At 50.8% G+C, this 21,747-nt stretch overlaps 1 protein-coding gene across 1 annotated transcript in view; it reads right to left on the bottom strand.

Annotated features, from left to right (window-relative positions):
- GNB3 (G protein subunit beta 3) overlaps positions 1-21,747 on the bottom strand; it is a 204,891-nt gene that overhangs the window by 101,433 nt on the left and 81,711 nt on the right. The window contains exons 2-3 of the mRNA XM_069650634.1: positions 13,008-13,142; positions 12,703-12,741 (exon numbers count right to left, since the gene is read on the bottom strand). Coding sequence (XP_069506735.1) covers positions 12,703-12,741; positions 13,008-13,064 — 96 coding nt within the window. The 5' untranslated portion in view covers positions 13,065-13,142. The remainder of the gene's footprint in view (positions 1-12,702; positions 12,742-13,007; positions 13,143-21,747) is intronic.

Raw genomic sequence — 21,747 nt, 5'->3', positions numbered from 1 at the left:
CAGGCTGTCAGGATAAGGAAACCAGATATTGACTACTGCCCCAGGTGCACTGTCATTCAGGGTGCGAGTAGAGGCTCTCAGGATAGGGGACCAGTTATCGACTGCTGCCCCAGGTGCACTGTCATTCAGGGTGTGAGTAGAGGCTTTCGGGATAGGGGACAGGTATCGACTGCTTCCCCAGGTGCACTGTCATTCAGGGTGCGAGTACAGGCTCTCAGGATAGGGAATCAGGTATCGACTGCTGCCCCAGGTGCACTGTCATTCAGGGTGTGAGTACAGGCTCTCAGGGTAGGGAACCAGGTATGGACTGTTGCCCCAGGTGCACTTTCATTCAGGGTGTGAGGAGAGGCTCCCAGGATAGGGAATCGGGTATCGACTTCTGCCCCAGGTGCACTGTCAGTCAGGATGTGAGTACAGGCTCTCAGGGTAGGGGACCAGGTATGGACTGCTGCCCCAGGTGCACTTTCATTCAGGGTGTGAGGAGAGGCTCCCAGGATAGGGAATCAGGTATCAACTGCTGCCCCAGGTGCACTGTTATTTAGGATGTGAGTACAGGCTCTCAGGGTAGGGGACCAGGTATCGACTGCTTCCCCAGGTGCACTGTCATTCAGGGTGCGGGTAGAGGCTCTCAGGATAGGGGACCAGGTATCAACTGCTGCCCCAGGTGCACTTTCATTCAGGGTGCGAGTAGAGGCTCTCAGGATAGGGGACCAGGTATCGACTGCTGCCCCAGGTGCACTGTCATTCAGGGTGAGAGTACAGGCTCTCAGGATAGGGAATCAGGTATCGACTGCTGCCCCAGGTGCACTTTCATGTAGGGTGTGAGGAGAGACTCTCAGGATGACAGACCAGGTATCAACTGCTGCCCCAGGTGCACTGCCATTCAGGGTGTGATTACAGGCTCGCAGGGTAGGGGACCAGGTATTTACTGCTGCCACAGGTGCACTGTCATTCAGGGTGTGAGTACAGGCTCTCATGGTAGGGGACCAGGTATCGACTGCTTCCCCAGGTGCACTGTCATTCAGGGTGTGAGTACAGGCTCGCAGGGTAGGGGACCAGGTATCGTCTGCTTCCCCAGGTGCACTGTCATTCAGGATGTGAGTACAGGCTCTCATGGTAGGGGACCAGGTATCGACTGCTTCCCCAGGTGCACTGTCATTCTGGGTGCAAGTACAGGCTGTCAGGATAGGGGACCAGGTATCGACTGCTTCTCCAGGTGCACTTTCATCCAGGATGCGAGTACAGGTTCTCAGGGTAGGGGACCAGGTATCGACTGTTTCCCCAGGTGCACTGTCATTCTGGGTGCAAGTACAGGCTGTCAGGATAGGGGACCAGGTATCTACTTCTGCCCCAGGTGCTCTGTCATTCAGGGTGTGAGTAGAGGCTCTCAGGATAGGGGACCACGTATTTACTGCTGCCCCAGGTGCACTGTCATTCAGGGTGTGAGTAGAGGCTCTCAGGATAGGGGACCAGGTATTGACTGCTGACCCAGGTGCACTGTCATTCAGGGTGTGAGTACAGGCTGTCAGGATAAGGAAACCAGGTATTGACTTCTGCCCCAGGTTCACTGTCATTCAGGGTGCGAGTAGAGGCTCTCAGGATAGGGCACCAGTTATCGACTGCTGCCCCAGGTGCACTGTCATTCAGGGTGTGAGTACAGGCTCACAGGGTAGGGGACCAGGTATCGACTGCTGCCCCAGGTGCACTGTCATTCAGGGTGTGAGTACAGGCTCTCAGAGTAGGGGACCAAGTATCGACTGCTGTCCCGAGTGCACTGTCATTCAGGGTGTGAGGAGAGGCTCCCAGGATAGGGAATCAGGTATCGACGGCTGCCCCAGGTGCACTGTCATTCCGGATGTGAGTACAGGCTCTCAGAGTAGGGGACCAAGTATCGACTGCTGTCCCGGGTGAACTTTCATTCAGGGTGTGAGGAGAGGCTCCAAGGAGAGGGAATCAGGTATCGACTGCTGCCCCAGGTGCACTGTCATTCAGGCTGTGAGTAGAGGATCTCGGGATATGGGACCAGGTATCGACTGCTTCCCCAGGTGCACTGTCATTCAGGATGCGAGTACAGGCTCTCAGGATAGGGAATCAGGTATTGACTGCTGCCCCAGGTGCACTGTCATTCAGGGTGTGAGTACAGGCTCTCAGGGTAGGGGACCAGGCATCGACTGTTGCCCCAGGTGCACTTTCATGCAGGGTGTGAGTAGAGACTCTCAGGGGGTAGGGAACCAGGTATGGACTGCTGCCCCAGGTGCACTTTCATTCAGGGTGTGAGGAGAGGTTCCCAGGATAGGGAATCAGGTATCTATCGACTGCTGCCCCAGGTGCACTGTCATACAGGATGTGAGTACAGGCTCTCAGGGTAGGGGACCAGTTATCGACTGCTTCCCCAGGTGCACTGTCATTCTGGGTGCAAGTAGAGGCTCTCAGGATATTGTAACAGGTATCGACTGCTTCCCCAGGTGCACTGTCATTCAGGGTGCGAGTACAGGCTGTCAGGATAGGGGACCAGGTATCAACTGCTGTCCCAGGTGCACTGTTATTCAGGGTGTAAGTAGAGGCTCTCAGGATAGGGGACCAGGTATTTACTGCTGCCCCAGGTGCACTGTCATTCAGGGTGTGAGTAGAGGCTCTCAGGATAGGGGACCAGGTATTGACTGCTGACCCAGATGCACTGTCATTCAGGGTGTGAGTACAGGCTGTCAGGATAAGGAAACCAGGTATCGACTGCTTCCCAAGGCTCACTGTCATTCAGGGTGCGAGTACAGGCTGTCAGGATAAGGGACTAGGTATCAACTGCTGTCCCTGGTGCACTGTTATTCAGGGTGTAAGTAGAGGCTCTCAGGATAAGGAAACCAGGTATTGACTGCTGCCCCAGGTGCAGGGTCATTCAGGGTGCTTGTACAGGCTCCCAGGATAAGGTACTAGGTATCGACTGCTGCCCCAGGTGCACTGTCATTCTGGGTGCAAGTAGAGGCTCTCAGGATATTGTAACAGGTATCGCCTGCTGCCCCAGGTGCACCTTCATTCAGGGTGTGAGTAGAGGCTCTCAGGATAGGGGACCAGGTATCGACTGCTTCCCAAGGCTCACTGTCATTCAGGGTGCGAGTACAGGCTGTCAGGATAGGGGACCAGGTACCAACTGCTGGCCCAGGTGCACTGTTATTCAGGGTGTAAGTAGAGGCTCTCAGGATAGGGGACCAGGTATTTACTGCTGCCCCAGGTGCACTGTCATTCAGGGTGTGAGTAGAGGCTCTCAGGATAGGGGACCAGGTATCGACTGCTGACCCAGGTGCACTGTCATTCAGGGTGTGAGTTCAGGCTGTCAGGATAAGGAAACCAGGTATCGACTGCTTCCCAAGGTGCACTTTCATGTAGGGTGTGAGTAGAGGCTCTCAGGGGGTAGGGAACCAGGTATGGACTTCTGCCCCAGGTGCACTTTCATCCAGGATGTGAGTAAAGGCTCTCAGCGTAGGGGACCAGGTATTGACTGCTTCCCCAGGTGCACTTTCATCCAGGATGTGAGTACAGGCTCTCAGAGTAGGGGACCAGGTATCGACTGCTTCCCCAGGTGCACTGTCATTCTGGGTGCAAGTACAGGCTGTCAGGATAGGGGACCAGGTATCTACTTCTGCCCCAGGTGCTCTGTCATTCAGGGTGTGAGTAGAGGCTCTCAGGATAGGGGACCAGGTATTTACTGCTGCCCCAGGTGCGCTGTCATTCAGGGTGTGAGTAGAGGCTCTCAGGATAGGGGACCAGGTATTGACTGCTGACCCAGGTGCACTGTCATTCAGGGTGTGAGTACAGGCTGTCAGGATAAGGAAACCAGGTATTGACTGCTGCCCCAGGTTCACTGTCATTCAGGGTGCGAGCAGAGGCTCTCAGGATAGGGCAACAGTTATCGACTGCTGCCCCAGGTGCACTGTCATTCAGGGTGTGAGTACAGGCTCTCAGGGTAGGGGACCAGGTATCGACTGCTGCCCCAGGTGCACTGTCATTCAGGGTGTGAGGAGAGGCTCCCAGGATAGGGAATCAGGTATCGACGGCTGCCCCAGGTGCACTGTCATTCCGGATGTGAGTACAGGCTCTCAGGATAGGGGACCAAGTATCGACTGCTGTCCCGGGTGAACTTTCATTCAGGGTGTGAGGAGAGGCTCCAAGGATAGGGAATCAGGTATCGACTGCTGCCCCAGGTGCACTGTCATTCAGGCTGTGAGTAGAGGCTCTCGGGATAGGGGACCAGGTATCGACTGCTTCCCCAGGTGCACTGTCATTCAGGGTGCGAGTACAGGCTCTCAGGATAGGGAATCAGGTATTGACTGCTGCCCCAGGTGCACAGTCATTCAGGGTGTGAGTACAGGCTCTCAGGGTAGGGGACCAGGCATCGACTGCTGCCCCAGGTGCACTTTCATGCAGGGTGTGAGTAGAGACTCTCAGGGGGTAGGGAACCAGGTATGGACTGCTGCCCCAGGTGCACTTTCATTCAGGGTGTGAGGAGAGGTTCCAAGGATAGGGAATCAGGTATCTATCGACTGCTGCCCCAGGTGCACTGTCATACAGGATGTGAGTACAGGCTCTCAGGGTAGGGGACCAGGTATCGACTGCTGCCCCAGGTGCACTGTCATACAGGATGTGAGTACAGGCTCTCAGGATATTGTAACAGGTATCGCCTGCTGCCCCAGGTGCACCTTCATTCAGGGTGTGAGTAGGGGCTCTCAGGATAGGGGACCAGGTATCGACTGCTTCCCAAGGCTCACTGTCATTCAGGGTGCGAGTACAGGCTGTCAGGATAGGGGACCAGGTATCAACTGCTGTCCCAGGTGCACTGTTATTCAGGGTGTAAGTAGAGGCTCTCAGGATAGGGGACCAGGTATTTACTGCTGCCCCAGGTGCACTGTCATTCAGGGTGTGAGTAGAGGCTCTCAGGATAGGGGACCAGGTATCGACTGCTGACCCAGATGCACTGTCATTCAGGGTGTGAGTACAGGCTGTCAGGATAAGGAAACCAGGTATCGACTGCTTCCCAGGGCTCACTGTCATTCAGGGTGCGAGTACAGGCTGTCAGGATAAGGGACCAGGTATCAACTGCTGTCCCTTGTGCACTGTTATTCAGGGTGTAAGTAGAGGCTCTCAGGATAAGGAAACCAGGTATTGACTGCTGCCCCAGGTGCAGGGTCATTCAGGGTGCTTGTACAGGCTCCCAGGATAAGGTACTAGGTATCGACTGCTGCCCCAGGTGCACTTTCATTCAGGGTGTGAGTACAGGCTCTCAGGATAGGGAACCTGGTACCGACTGCTGCCCGAGGTGCACTTTCATTCAGGGTGTGAGTACAGGCTCTCAGGATAGGGAACCTGGCACCGACTGCTGCCCGAGGTGCACTTTCATTCAGGGTGTGAGTACAGGCTCTCAGGGTAGGGGACCAGGTATCAACTGCTGCCCCGGGTGCACTGTCATTCAGGGTGTGAGTACAGGCTCTCAGGATAGGGGACCAGGTATCGACTGCTGTCCCGGGTGAACTTTCATTCAGGGTGTGAGGAGAGGCTCCAAGGATAGGGAATCAGGTATTGACTGCTGCCCCAGGTGCACTGTCATTCAGGGTGTGAGTACAGGCTCTCGGGATAGGGGACCAGGCATCGACTGCTGCCCCAGGTGCACTTTCATGCAGGGTGTGAGTAGAGACTCTCAGGGGGTAGGGAACCAGGTATGGACTGCTGCCACAGGTGCACTTTCATTCAGGGTGTGAGGAGAGGTTCCCAGGATAGGGAATCAGGTATCTATCGACTGCTGTCCCAGGTGCACTGTCATACAGGATGTGAGTACAGGCTCTCAGGGTAGGGGACCAGGTATCGACTGCTTCCCCAGGTGCACTGTCATTCTGGGTGCAAGTAGAGGCTCTCAGGATATTGTAACAGGTATCGCCTGCTGCCCCAGGTGCACTTTCATTCAGGGTGTGAGGAGAGGTTCCCAGGATAGGGGACCAGGTATTTACTGCTGCCCCAGGTGCACTGTCATTCAGGGTGTGAGTAGAGACTCTCAGGATAGGGGACCAGGTATCGACTGCTGACCCAGATGCACTGTCATTCAGGGTGTGAGTACAGGCTGTCAGGATAAGGGACCAGGTATCAACTGCTGTCCCAGGTGCACTGTTATTCAGGGTGTAAGTAGAGGCTCTCAGGATAAGGAAACCAGGTATTGACTGCTGCCCCACATGCAGGGTCATTCAGGGTGTGAGTAGAGGCTCTCAGGATAGGGTACCAGGTATCGACTGCTGACCCAGGTGCACTTTCATTCAGGGTGTGAGTACAGGCTCTCAGGATAGGGAACCTGGTACCGACTGCTGCCCGAGGTGCACTTTCATTCAGGGTGTGAGTACAGGCTCTCAGGATAGGGAACCTGGCACCGACTGCTGCCCCACGTGCACTGTCATTCAGGGTGTGAGTACAGACTCTCAGGATAGGGAACCTGGTACCGGCTGCTGCCCGAGGTGCACTTTCATTCAAGGTGTGAGTACAGGCTCTCAGGATAGGGGACCAGGTATCGACTGCTTCCCCAGGTGCACTGTCATTCAGGGTGCGAGTAGAGGCTCTCAGGATAGGGAACCTGGTACTGACTGCTGCCCGAGGTGCACTTTCATTCAGGGTGTGAGTAAAGGCTCTCGGGATAGCGGACCAGGTATCGAATGCTGCCCCACGAGCACTGTCATTCATGGTGTGAGTACAGACTCTCAGGCTAGGGAACCTGGTACTGACTGCTGCCCGAGGTGCACTTTCATTCAGGGTGTGAGTAAAGGCTCTCGGGATAGGGGACCAGGTATCGACTGCTGCCCCACGAGCACTGTCATTCAGGGTGTGAGTACAGGCTCTCAGGGTAGGGGACCAGGTATCAACTGCTGCCCCGGGTGCACTGTCATTCAGGGTGTGAGTACAGGCTCTCAGGATAGGGGACCAGGTATCGCCTGCTGCCCCAGGAGCACTTTCATTTAGGGTATGAGTAGAGGCTCTCAGGATAGGGGACCAGGTATCGCCTGCTGCACCAGGAGAACTGTCATTCAGGGTGCGAGTAAAGGCTCTTGGGATAGGGGACCGGGTATCGACTGCTTTCCCGGGTGCCCTTTCATTCAGGGTGTGAGTAGGGGCTCTCTAGATAAGGAAACCAGGTATTGACTGCTGCCCCAGGTGCAGGGTCATTCAGGGTGCTTGTACAGGCTCCCAGGATAAGGTACTAGGTATCGACTGCTGCCCCAGGTGCACTTTCATTCAGGGTGTGAGTACAGGCTCTCAGGATAGGGAACCTGGTACCGACTGCTGCCCGAGGTGCACTTTCATTCAGGGTGTGAGTACAGGCTCTCAGGATAGGGAACCTGGCACCGACTGCTGCCCGAGGTGCACTTTCATTCAGGGTGTGAGTACAGGCTCTCAGGGTAGGGGACCAGGTATCAACTGCTGCCCCGGGTGCACTGTCATTCAGGGTGTGAGTACAGGCTCTCAGGATAGGGGACCAGGTATCGACTGCTGTCCCGGGTGAACTTTCATTCAGGGTGTGAGGAGAGGCTCCAAGGATAGGGAATCAGGTATTGACTGCTGCCCCAGGTGCACTGTCATTCAGGGTGTGAGTACAGGCTCTCGGGATAGGGGACCAGGCATCGACTGCTGCCCCAGGTGCACTTTCATGCAGGGTGTGAGTAGAGACTCTCAGGGGGTAGGGAACCAGGTATGGACTGCTGCCACAGGTGCACTTTCATTCAGGGTGTGAGGAGAGGTTCCCAGGATAGGGAATCAGGTATCTATCGACTGCTGTCCCAGGTGCACTGTCATACAGGATGTGAGTACAGGCTCTCAGGGTAGGGGACCAGGTATCGACTGCTTCCCCAGGTGCACTGTCATTCTGGGTGCAAGTAGAGGCTCTCAGGATATTGTAACAGGTATCGCCTGCTGCCCCAGGTGCACTTTCATTCAGGGTGTGAGGAGAGGTTCCCAGGATAGGGGACCAGGTATTTACTGCTGCCCCAGGTGCACTGTCATTCAGGGTGTGAGTAGAGACTCTCAGGATAGGGGACCAGGTATCGACTGCTGACCCAGATGCACTGTCATTCAGGGTGTGAGTACAGGCTGTCAGGATAAGGGACCAGGTATCAACTGCTGTCCCAGGTGCACTGTTATTCAGGGTGTAAGTAGAGGCTCTCAGGATAAGGAAACCAGGTATTGACTGCTGCCCCACATGCAGGGTCATTCAGGGTGTGAGTAGAGGCTCTCAGGATAGGGTACCAGGTATCGACTGCTGACCCAGGTGCACTTTCATTCAGGGTGTGAGTACAGGCTCTCAGGATAGGGAACCTGGTACCGACTGCTGCCCGAGGTGCACTTTCATTCAGGGTGTGAGTACAGGCTCTCAGGATAGGGAACCTGGCACCGACTGCTGCCCCACGTGCACTGTCATTCAGGGTGTGAGTACAGACTCTCAGGATAGGGACCCTGGTACCGGCTGCTGCCCGAGGTGCACTTTCATTCAAGGTGTGAGTACAGGCTCTCAGGATAGGGGACCAGGTATCGACTGCTTCCCCAGGTGCACTGTCATTCAGGGTGCGAGTAGAGGCTCTCAGGATAGGGAACCTGGTACTGACTGCTGCCCGAGGTGCACTTTCATTCAGGGTGTGAGTAAAGGCTCTCGGGATAGCGGACCAGGTATCGAATGCTGCCCCACGAGCACTGTCATTCATGGTGTGAGTACAGACTCTCAGGCTAGGGAACCTGGTACTGACTGCTGCCCGAGGTGCACTTTCATTCAGGGTGTGAGTAAAGGCTCTCGGGATAGGGGACCAGGAATCGACTGCTGCCCCACGAGCACTGTCATTCAGGGTGTGAGTACAGGCTCTCAGGGTAGGGGACCAGGTATCAACTGCTGCCCCGGGTGCACTGTCATTCAGGGTGTGAGTACAGGCTCTCAGGATAGGGGACCAGGTATCGCCTGCTGCCCCAGGAGCACTTTCATTTAGGGTATGAGTAGAGGCTCTCAGGATAGGGGACCAGGTATCGCCTGCTGCACCAGGAGAACTGTCATTCAGGGTGCGAGTAAAGGCTCTTGGGATAGGGGACCGGGTATCGACTGCTTTCCCGGGTGCCCTTTCATTCAGGGTGTGAGTAGGGGCTCTCTGGATAGGGGACCAGGTATCGCCTGCTGCCCTGGGTGCCCTTTCATTCAGGGTGCGAGTAAAGGCTCTCAGGATAGGGGACCAGGTATCGACTACTGCTTCCCCGGGTGCCCTTTCATTCAGGGTGTGAGTAGAGGCTCTCCGAGCAGCGGATTTGGGAGACACGTTCCCGTAACTGAAGAGATGCAAAGCGCAGCAGAGCTGCACTGAGGAGGACGACAAAGGATGCAAAGCGAACAGCAGTCCTGCCGGAGCCTCGCAGAAGAGCACCATTCCTCTGGAGATGTGAACCAAGAGACAAGGTATGCGGGCATACCGAGAAGGGATGGGCGTCCAGGGAAGCTGAGGTTGAAGTGTGGAAAGCATTGGAGAAGGGTCGGGACCGTGAAAGCAGCGTGCAAGTCTGGGACGTGTAATCCCATGAGAAGCAAAGAATGAGAGGGGACCCTGAAAGTAGCTGAAGGAAGCGAAAGTGAACCTCGGGCCTGGCAGGAGAGTGAACCAAGCCGTGGTGAACACGTGTTGCGAGTCTGGGACCCATACCCATACAAAAGACCAATTGCAATAACCACAAGAGGTTCTGGGACCCTGAAGAGTGTTAAGACATTTTAAAGGGATGCACGCCATTGGCAGGAGAGTAAACAAAGTCGTGGTGTTGCAAGGGGTGTGAAAGAGGATCTCATCAGAGGGCGAGTTTGGGGTCGGCGTGGCACTCTCAGCAGAGTCTATCACTGGATTTTGGAGGAGGTCTACCTGGTGAACACAGCTGTGAGAATACAGGTGTGAAGATTTGGGTTGATAGTGATAATGTCGAATTACATTATGTCGAAAGTCATAATGTCGAGGAAAAAAAAATTGAAACAAATAATGTCGAATGTCTATTTTTGTTTGTTTTTTGTTCGAAATGGGGGGGTTCCGCCCCATACCCCCCCAACTCCCCTTTTTTGTAATTTTATTTTGTTTTACCCCTTTTTTTACTTGCAGAACCCAAAAAAAATGTAAATAAAAAAATAAAACATTTGAAAAAAATGTTGTTTGACATTTTTTTTTTCGACAGTAGGACTTTCGACATAATGTTTTCGACTTTTTAACTGCACACCAAGATTTGCCTGAAGAAGTCAGGTGATCTCTAAGGAAGGTGAGCAGCAAAGCACCAGGAATCCCAAAGTCATTGCCTCAAGACGCTGTGCCTAAAAACAGAAGCACGCCAAGTTGCTACCAACAGCATTGATGCTCCCACTAGTACTGGTGGCTTTGTCTGAATAAAACCTTAGCACCTGCCAAGAAGATCATAAGTGAGCTTTAAGGGCCGGGGCCTCATGGACACTGAACTGCCTTTGAGTCCAGTTTGCGACTCAGAGGAGACCTTCCACCAGAATCCTGCATTAAGAGCCCCCATTGAGCCTCTTCAAAGACACTGAATTATTCCTGAACACCGTCTGGAGAAGCTTTCCCCAAAGAGAACATCTTGAAGAGGACCAGCTCGGAGAGACTGCCAATCAAGGGTGCAGAACCTGTGTTGGCCCCCTCTGTCAGTGCCTGTTCCTGCCCGGAGCGTTATCGTCAGACCAAGAGTTCTAATGCGCTTAATACCCAGAGGTTTCTAAGCGCTGACCCGGGAATCAAACCTGTGTTGCTCCACGTCATCTTGCTTCCAAGAAGAGCACTTTGGCCCTGAGCTATCCTCCCAAGACTGTGGCCACCTGTCATGACAATCAGAGGCTGTGCAAGTCTTTCTGGACACTATTTGCAGCCTTCTGTTGATGGAGTGAACGGACCTCCAGAAAAAAATTTGTGAGAATTTAATATTTTCAACTTTCTCTCCTTGCAGGTCTTTTTCTGGAATATGTGTTCTACTATCCCAGATGTTAGCGGTCTTTATGAATACACATTTTCTTTTAATAGCAGTTCTTTGAAGTTTCATCACAGTTGCTCCTTTTCCACCCTCAAACTTTTAGTAATATCTAGTTACTACCTGTTTGCTATTTATATAAATATCTTCGTGTTCACTTTCTGTTCTTTATGAATGAATATATGTTTGTAGCGTGCAGTACCCATAAGGGTCTCCTGGCACGACTGGCCGTGATCATGAGCTAAATAGGAAAACTGTGCTTTAAATTGGCTTCTGAACATACACCGGGAGTAAGGGCTGCACAACTGTAGAGGAACGGGATTCCGGATTACGGCTGCCCGAATGGCGCGGCGACGATTTCCTTAAGAAGAAAGATTACATTTGTGCCAGTACAGGCGAGCGATGTAGAGGCTCTTGCTTCTTTTTTTCCTAGATACAAATGAGCCAGAGCAAACTGGCACTTGTAAGGTAGGATAACAGTTTTGAAGATGATCCACTTCTCCATAATTAATTTCAGTTTAGGTAATTGGTACGTGTCATTTCCACCGCATCCCTGATTATATGCCTCCTGTTCTCATTAATGACCAGGTACGGCGTTTGTCCTGATAACCCATCTAATGTGTGATTTGTGATGAATCTGAGGATGTCATCCCTTCTCCCCCACGGGGAAGACATTTTGCATGGGGCCAGGGCAGTGCATCCACAGTACAATAGTCCCCCTGGGGGTGGTGCACAGAGGTAGGATCACATGGAGAGGAAGCCCCTTATGGGATTAAGGACAACTCTTCCCGGAGAACGTGTTATAATCCTGATTTATCCCAAACCCCCTCTTTACCGAACACCAACCCTTCTTTCCTATTTTCAGATAGGGACAACATCCTTTGTTGTACAGTCATTCAAGTTAATGCCTCAGACCTGACTAGACTACCAGTGGACAATATTGGTTTTCTATGTAAAGAGTACACCAGTACTGGGAAGAGGAAAATGCCCACGAGGATGCAGATCACTCCGCAGAACCCAGAGAGATCAGTCTAGTCTTCTGAAATATTTGAATGGTCCAGAACAACCCAACAGGGAACTGCAGGAGCTTAAATCCCTATCAGCTGGGACATTGAGAGAGAGCTATCCTCTGAGGAGGAAAGTCGAAAGCAGCTGGCAGTAAGCGATGAGCCGCTGCATGAACTGCACTGGCAAGCCTGGTAGAGAAGGGGTGACGCACTGCACGGATGATGGAGGTATGCCGCTGGTAGTGCGGGAAGAAAGGACAGTGCAAGCAGGTACACGAATCAACCTCCGGGCGTCCCCATAACCGGAGAGGTGCAACGCGGAGCAGAGCTGCTCCGAGAAGGACGCCAAAGGCTGCGAAGCGACGAACAGCAGTGCTGCCGGAGCCTCGCAGAAGAGCACCATTCCTCTGGAGATGTGAACCAGGAGAAAAGGTACGCGGGCATACCGAGAAGGGCTGGAGATCTGGGGAACCTCAGGGGGAAGTGTGGAAAGCATTTGAGAAGGGTCGGGGACCCTGAAATCAGCATGCGAATCTGGGACACGCACACCCATGAAAGGCACACTCAGAGCATGATGGGATAGAACACACAACAGGTGGCAGGAGAAACATTTATTAAGGGATGGAAGAGGCACTCGGTAGATGGTGGGATCAATACTTAGAAGAGCATCTCCAATGTCTCCTATACATACCTGGGCCAGTGTTGTGTCTGCGCAGACCTTGCGAGCTTCCTGCAGAAGGGGAGAGAGCACCAGGGTTAGAGTTGGAGGAGAGCTCTAAGGTTAGGGTAAGTTGGAGTGGGTAAAAGGCACCCTTTAATTATCACAAGGCAGGGCAGAAAGCTAGTCTGTGTCCAGTGATCTTCTGCAACAAGGGATTGCATCGGCTTAGTGGACCTAGGTGGACCAGCGCCCATCCAACTGGGCATGACTGGCTCTCACCATGACCTCCCCATTGTTTAGGCTGGCAGCACAGGAAAAAGATACACCCTGCTTACCGCAATCTGCTTCTTCAGCTGCTCAGCCTCCTGCCGTAGCTGCTCCATCTCGCCCATCCTTGCGGCTGGTCACTGGTGGGCCCAGTCACCGTCTGCCGCCTGATTGGTTTTGTTGTGTGATGGTCACTGGTGCACCTTAGGGGAGAGGAAAGGAAGGAGTAAGCACTTCAGTCCTTGCAACTCACATACAGCATGAAACACTTTGACTTTCTTGCTCTTCATGAGTGGGACCTTGATCGCAATACCACAGTTCATGGTGAAAATAATTTGAGGTCTACCGCGAGTGAAGCTCTCTGCCTTTCAGGTCCACCACCACCGATCTCCCCATGCATTATGACTCCAGGCCTAACTGGAGAGAGAAAAATAATCTCTGTACAAGCATAGAATGAGCACTGTGTGACTGGCCAGCCTGGAGTTGCTGTTGCTATGAGCCCTCTAGCCTATGATTTAAATGGCACGGTGCAGTTCCTATTGTTAATTACCCCTGTCTTGGAGGGTCTTCTCTGGGATCCTCTCCCACAACGTGCCTCTCTACACCAAATTCGGTTCTCAAGCCAGCAATCACTTATTCACTGACATAGCAAAACACAAAGAACCTAAAACTGCTAAATATAATGTCACAGCATTAGTCATCGCTTCCAAAAATGGTTTTTTGCCTGAAATCATAATGTATATTATCGTGTAATGCCCTTTTCCTGCAACGCAATGTACTGCATGCCATGTATGTTCAGACTACAGTCTGCCGAGCTCCCAGGTAATCTATAACTCTTTAATGCAATGCCGGTGGCAGTTAGGCACTATGCAATTCTCAGATAACATAATTCAGTGGACTTCACTCTGCATGTAGACTACGGTAGTTTCACCATAAAGGGGGTGGTCAGTGTATGTCCACTCTAGGCAAATGTTCCACCCAGGAGCCAGGTCTGTGTGACCTTTGTTGCCAGCTCATTGCCATGTCTGCCGATGCTACTTTTACTTTCTGATTTCTTGACTCAACTGACTGCTTTGCCGCAACACTTGACCTGGTTCTATGCCAGTTTCTTCTCTCGCCAAGGTTTGATCATCTTATCCGACCCTTGTGGGTCTTGGTAGGACTTTCTCCAGCCCCTTTCCACCATGCATCTCAGTATCACTCTTCCCTGTACCTACTACCCTCCACTACTTCTGTCGCCTTATTAGTCATTGCTTATTTCCTTTCAGGCCAGAATCAGGTTAAGCTCCTTCACACTGTCCAACATTAGAAACGCAAAGGCAAGTTTTGCGTCTAAATGGAGGATGACCACAATCCATGTAAAGTACTCTGGACTGCATTTCAAGTTTGGTGTTAAATTCGGCGGTAAATCCTCTGAATTACAGGCAAAATTGGTTACCGCTAATGCCATTCGGTCCAGAGGATTTACCACAGGATTCTGAGTGGTGGCATGGCGGTGTTAGTCCCCATTTCTGGATTTCATAGGACTCTATGGAGATTTTGGCAGAATTACCAAGAGTGGTAATTCTGTTGTGTTAATTTTGCAGATTTCTGGCTTTAAAATTGAGGATTTACTGGCAGCATGAAGCTGGAGATAAATCCTTCACTTTAACGTCAAACTTGGGATTTGGCGGTGTGGTAAAAACAGCAGTAATTTCGTTACCACCTAAAAAAGTGGCAGTAACGGAATGAACACCACTTTTTTACCGCTCTGCCAACCTCAGAATGAGTCCCTGTATTGCATTGAACGTTTTAGGGAATCAACTAAAAGCAATGGCAGTTAATTGCTTGTAGTACATATTTTTGCTACTTTTTCTAATTCCAGAAGTGTTGTTAATCACTGGAATTGTATACGACAACACTGCCTGCAGGCAGTGCCTTCATCACTTCAAAGGGGTGGACAGGTGTTGGCTGAGCTGATGACGACAGCTGGATGTGCTCCTGTAAATGCTGCTGCAAGGACCACCCTACCTGTGTTCACTGCACACATTATGCAATTGGATGAGGCACTTGGGCAGTAGCCTAGCACTGTGCCATATTTCCGAATGCCAATACGGTGCAATTCAGTACTCCTATATCCACATGTTGCTCTTCCTATGGCATTCCTCCCATTCACGTGCCCAGCCATCCCTAGGGCCTTCCCTCTGTGTGTAGGTCTAACTTCCCCTAGGTGTTCCCCTGCATGAAGACTTAGCCATCCACAGGGCATTGCTCTCTATGCAGCTCTATTTTTCCCATGGAATTCCCCAATGTGCAAGCCTAGCTTTGCCTGGTGTATTCCCCCACATGCGGCCATTGCTATCCCTAAAGCATTATCCCAAGGTGCATACATAGCTCTCCCCTATATGCAGGTATAGTTCCCCATAGGGCATTTCCTGTGATACGGCCTGAGATCTGCCCCTGTAAAGTAGGCGTGGGGACCCCTCTTAGCCTGGAGTGTGAGGCCTACTAGGGTCAGCGACCGGGGGCCAGTCCTTCATCAGAGGCCGGGTTCGGGAGTTTAGAGGGGCCCCAGTTCCTGCCCCTTCCCTTTGTGCCTGGCTGAATGACAGAGGAACCACTTTCTATCACCCCAGCCCCATTCTGTCCAGTGTCTTTCCCTTTGCCTCCTAGATCCAACTAATGAGTCATCCGTATCCACAGAACCACCACCACCACCACCACCACCAGACTGCGGCAAGGAGTGGACGCCAGACAACAAAGCACCAGAAGATTCAGAAAACCAGTTTGGGAGCAGCCAGACGCTACACGCGCTAGTGTCCCATTGCCGAGAAAGGCAGTAGCGTCAGACCACGCATGAGGAGCGCATCAACCATGCACCGGTCTCAGACAGGGTCTGGGGGTCCCAATGGGAACCTGCCCACCTCAGGGTATTTTGCTCGCCAGTACAACAGCTGCGTTTTCAGCATCCTCAGCAAACCGGCGTCTCCCCACTGGTGGGCCGTTATATGAACTGGGACATTTACCGGGGAGGGCCATCATGGCGGTAGACCAGTGTAATCACGTCAAAAAAGGGGCGTCTGCAGCCCCCTTTTGAAGGCTTTGATGTTTGTAACACCGTTTTTTGAGGAAAGAGCAGCTAGTGGTTAGTCTGGGGAACCGGCAAAGGAAGCTAGCCAATGGAGGGGGAAGAGGAGGATAAAAGGGAGGACAGAAAAAAGGAAGGTGTGGGTTATTCAGGTGAGGTCAAGTGAGGAGCAGGAGGACCACGAAACCAGGCCAAAGAAGATCAGAACAGAGGAGTGTGGAGGAGACTTATCAAAGGAGTGAGCAAGGTGAGGTATTGGCTGGTGGAAGAGAGAGTTGTACTTGGGTTTTTGTGTGTGTGCAGGGCGTGTGAGTGAGAGTGATAGAGGGAGAGTAGGGAGTGAAAGAAAGGTGACTAAGAAAGTGAAAGGAGGATGACTGAGGGAGAAGTTGTGGGTGGCATGATCAGCAGTGTGGAGAGGGGAGTATTAGTGGCAGTAGTAATGCAGAGAGGGGAGCACTAGTAGTGTGGAGAGTGGAGTACTAGTAGTGTGGAGAGTGGAGTAGCAGTGGTTTGGAGAGGGGAGTAGTAGTGGCAGTAGTAGGGCAGAGAGGGGAGTACTAGTAGTGTGGAGAGTGGAGTAGCAGTGGTTTGGAGAGGGGAGTAGTAGTGGCAGTAGTAGTGCAGAGAGGGGAGCACTAGTAGTGTGGAGAGCGGAGTAGTAGTGGTTTGGAGAGGGGAGTAGTAGTGGCAGTAGTAGTGCAGAGAGGGGAGTACTAGTAGTGTGGAGAGTGGAGTAGCAGTGGTTTGGAGAGGGGAGTAGTAGTGGCAGTAGTAGTGCAGAGAGGGGAGTACTAGTAGTGTGGAGAGTGGAGTAGCAGTGGTTTGGAGAGGGGAGTAGTAGTGGCAGTAGTAATGCAGAGAGGGGAGTACTAGTTGTGTGGAGAGTGGAGTAGCAGTGGTTTGGAGAGGGGAGTAGTAGTGGAATGGAGCAGTGTGAGTAATGGAGGAGGTGGAAAGATGAGAGAGAGTAGTAGTGAATAATAGCGAAGGGTGGAGGCAGTCACTAGAGAGAGGGACATTGAAGGGACAGAGGAAGAAGTGTCAGGGACAGAGAAGAGAGACGGCGGGCATAGTAGGATGGGGTACGGGAGAGTGACCGCTAGAGCTAGAGAAAGGAGTAGTATGGCACATAAAGATAAAACAGAGTGGGGCCTGAGTGTCTGAAAGGCACCAAAAAATCCAATCTAAGTCATCAGAGGGTTCTTAGAGCAGGAACCAGATTGTTCCCTAGGGGAGACTTAGACAGATAAGGAATGTATCTTTAGGTGAAGAATAAGAACTAAATGAATAGGCAATCCGTGCTAATTTCAAATTTTAAATAAATCCTTCTTTCAAGAACGTATTTGTAACATTTGTGCTTATTCTTGGTTTGTTTTTTTATTTATATAGCGGGCAAAACCCTGAGGCATCTAGGCACTTGGCATAAGAATACGGTTACAGTAAGTGCAATAAAACAATGACAGACCTGGTGTACATAGGCCAGGGAAGTGCAAAGAAATTGGATATTTACTTTAGCAAGCTCAACTCTTGTTACGAGGAGCTACATCAGGAACATAAAGTAATAATGGTACAAAGGAATATATACTTGGGCAAGCTCACCTCATGTTACGGGGAACTACATCAGGTACATAAAGTCATAATGGGTACAAAGGAATATATACTTGGGCAAGCTTACCTCTTGTTACGGGGAACTACATCAGGTACATAATGTCACAGTAGGTAAAGGGAATATATACTTGGGCAAGCTCACCTCATGTTACGGGAACTACATCATATACATAAAGTCATAATGGGTACAAAGGAATATATACTTGGGCAAGCTCACCTCTTTGTTACGGGGAACTACATCGGGTACATTAAGTCATAATAGGTACAAAGGAATATATACTTGGCCAAGCTCACCCAATGTTACAGGGAACTACATCAGGTACATAAAGTCATAATGGGTACAAAGGAATATATACTTGGGCAAGCTCACCTCATGTTACAGGGAACTACATCAGGTACATAAAGTCATAATGGGTACAAAGGAATATATACTTGAGCAAGCTCACCTCTTGTTACGGGGAACTACATCAGGTACATAACGTCATAATAGATACAAAGGAATATATACTTGGCCAAGCTCACCTGATGTTACAGGGAACTACATCAGGTACATAAAGTCATAATGGGTACAAAGGAATATATACTTGAGCAAGCTCACCTCTTGTTACGGGGAACTACATCAGGTACATAACGTCATAATAGATACAAAGGAATATATACTTGGCCAAGCTCACCTGATGTTACAGGGAACTACATCAGGTACATAAAGTCATAATGGGTACAAAGGAATATATACTTGAGCAAGCTCACCTCTTGTTACGGGGAACTACATCAGGTACATAACGTCATAATAGATACAAAGGAATATATACTTGGCCAAGCTCACCCAATGTTACAGGGAACTACATCAGGTACATAAAGTCATAATAGATACAAAGGAATATATACTTGGCCAAGCTCACCTGATGTTACAGGGAACTACATCAGGTACATAAAGTCATAATGGGTACAAGGGAATGTATACTTGGGCAGGGTCACCTCATGTTACGGGAGTTACATCAGGTGTATCAAGTCATGCAGATGCATAAGTCAACTCAAGTGGCAGAGACATGCTGCCCGACCCCCTGTTGAAGGGCAGTAGCGGCACATAGGTGCGTAGTGTCAATTCAGGTGCCAGAGAGATGGGGGGGTGATAGATATCAACATCGCACAGGCGACCATATGGTGGGGGGCTAACACAACACACAGATGACCAAAGGGAAGGGTGGGGGGCTCACACACCACACAGACGAACATAGGGATGGGTGGGGGGCTCACACACCACACAGACGACCAAAGGGAAGGGTGGGTGGCTCACACACCACACAGACGACCATAGGATGGGTGGGGGCTCCAACACAACACACGGGCGACCATATGGAGGGGTGGGGGCTCCACCACCAAACAGACGACCATAGGGATGGGTGGGGGGCTCACACACCACACAGACGACCGAAGGGAAGGGTAGGGGGCTCACACACCACACAGACGACCATAGGGAAGGGTGGGGTGCTCACACACCCCACAGACGACCATAGGGATAGGTGGGGGGCTCACACACCACACAGACGACCAAAGGGAAGGGTGGGGGGCTCACACACCACACAGACGACCATAGGGATGGGTGGGGGGCTCACACACCACACAGACGACCAAAGGGAAGGGTGGGGCACTCACACACCACACAGACGACCACGGGGATAGGTGGGGGCTCACACACCACACAGACGATCAAAGGAAAGAGTGGGGGGCTCACACACCACACAGACATATACATGGATACATGTATACATCACATCTGTGTATTTGAATGTATCCTTTAAAAAAGTAATACTTTTCTAACAAGTGTTTTCAAATTGTCTTGCCAACATTGTCCCAATGGAGCACGTGTTTCACCCAATTCTGGGCTTTTTCAAGGCATGGAAGCTATCCATTTCATGTTGAGATTGATAATTCTCAAATCCAAAATTACAGAACTCAATTTATAATCTAATGCTTACTGCGATGTAACAGTTGTAATATCCAGTCCCATTTTTTAAAATTTGTTTACAATTGTTTACTCGACTGTGTTCCTTTTTTCAATTTCGTGATTTTCTAATCAAAGAAACCGTTTCATTCATCTTCGCAATTGAAATCTCAAATTCAAGATTAATTTGATGTATTTTCTTTGAATAACTTGGTGATTCTGTAGCAAAGGCATCTTGTGTGTTTAAGACATTTGAGTTTACTTCTCAAGCAACTTTAGCTGTTTGTCATTTCAAGGTTGTGACAGTGATATGGATTCTTTCTATGATGTCCGACTTACTAAATATCGTTTTACTATCATTTGAGTACTTCTATAGTAGGGTCTATTAAGGCCATCGGCCTTATGTTCTTGCATAGCCTTATCACATTGTGACACATAATATGAATGTGGTACTCCATTTTAGAGGTTCGGTTCCGATCTTAAAAATGTATGGTGGTGGTTACCACGAGGCACTATGTAACGTCATCATGTAATTACATACACCGAACCACTATAATTATGGCAGCCCTATTTGTGCCTCACTATATACATATCTATCTATTTCCAAGGCACGTTATCCATATAGCATTCCCCCTATTTATCTTTAGGGGATTTCCAATCTTTGAAAGTCTAGCTTTCCCCATAATATTCCCTCTATATGCCGGTCTTGTTACCCCCAGGGCATTACCTTCTTGTGTAGGACTCGCTTCTATAGGAAGTCTCCCTATATGCACATCTGGCTATTGAAAGGGAATTTGCAATATAATTAGAGTTTAGATACCAGAGATTAGTTTCTAAGCACGGGATCGGGATTCGAATCTGTGTTGCCCTGCATTGTCTTGCTTCCAAGACAAACACGTTGCCCCTGAGCTATCCCCCCATATCATATCCACAGGTCTATCTTTTCGTGGGGCATCCACGCTATATGCAGGTCTAGGTTTCCATAGTGCAGTCCCTCACATGCAGGCCTAGACACCCTTAGCACATTATCTCTGTATACACGTCCATGAATATGTAGGACATTTCTTCATATGCAGGTCTAATTGTCCTTAGAGAATTATTCCTATTCGCAGGTCTAGCCTTTCCTTGGACACTCCTCCCAAGTTCAGATCCTGCCATCTCTAGGGAATTCACCATTTACGCAAGCCGAGCTAGCCTCAGGGCATTGACCCTATATGTACGTCTAGCTTTTCCTTGGGCACTCCTCCCACCAAGTTCAGATCTTGACATCTCTAGGGAATTCACCATTTACGCAAGCCGAGCTAGCCTCAGGGCATTGCCCCTATATGTACGTCTAGCTTTTCCTTGGTCACTCCTAATACCAAGGTTAGATCTTGCGATCTCTAGGGAATTCACCCTTTACACAAGCCGAGCTAGCCTCAGGGCATTGCCCCTATATGTACGTCTAGCTTTTAATAGGGCACTCCTCCCACCAAGGTCAGATCTTGCGATCTCTAGGGAATTCACCCTTTACACAAGCCGAGCTAGCCGCTGGGCATTGCCCCTATATGTACGTCTAGCTTTTCCTTGGGCACTCCTCCCACCAAGTTCAGATCTTGCGATCTCTAGGGAAGTCACCATTTACGCAAGCCGAGCTAGCCTCAGGGCATTGCCCCTATATGTACGTCTAGCTTTTCCTTGGGCACTCCTCCCACCAAGTTCAGATCTTGCGATCTCTAGGGAATTCACCCTTTACGCAAGCCGAGCTAGCCTCAGGGCATTGCCCCTATATGTACGTCTAGCTTTTCCTTGGGCACTCCTCCCACCAAGTTCCCACCAAGTTCAGATCTTGCGATCTCTAGGGAATTCACCATTTACGCAAACCGAGCTAGCCTCAGGGCATTGCCCATATATGTACGTCCAGCTTTTCCTTGGGTACTCCTCCACCAAGGTCAGATCTTGCAATCTCTAGGGAATTCACCATTTACGCAAGCCAAGCTAGCCTTAGGGCATTGCCCCTATATGTACCTCTAGCTTTTCCTTGGGCACTCCTCCTACCACGTTCAGATCTTGCGATTTCTAGGGAATTCACCCTTTACACAAGCCGAGCTAGCCGCTGGGCATTGCCCCTATATGTACGTCCAGCTTTTAATAGGGCACTCCTCCCACCAAGGTCAGATCTTGTGATCTCTAGGGAATTCACCCT

Source organism: Ambystoma mexicanum, chromosome 3p, assembly GCF_040938575.1.
Source record: "Ambystoma mexicanum isolate Mex_15411 chromosome 3p, UKY_AmexF1_1, whole genome shotgun sequence".
Classification (NCBI taxonomy): Eukaryota; Metazoa; Chordata; class Amphibia; order Caudata; family Ambystomatidae; genus Ambystoma; species Ambystoma mexicanum.
The sequence above is the reverse complement of the archived record's forward strand: the minus strand, read 5'-3'. Positions and strand labels throughout refer to the sequence as shown.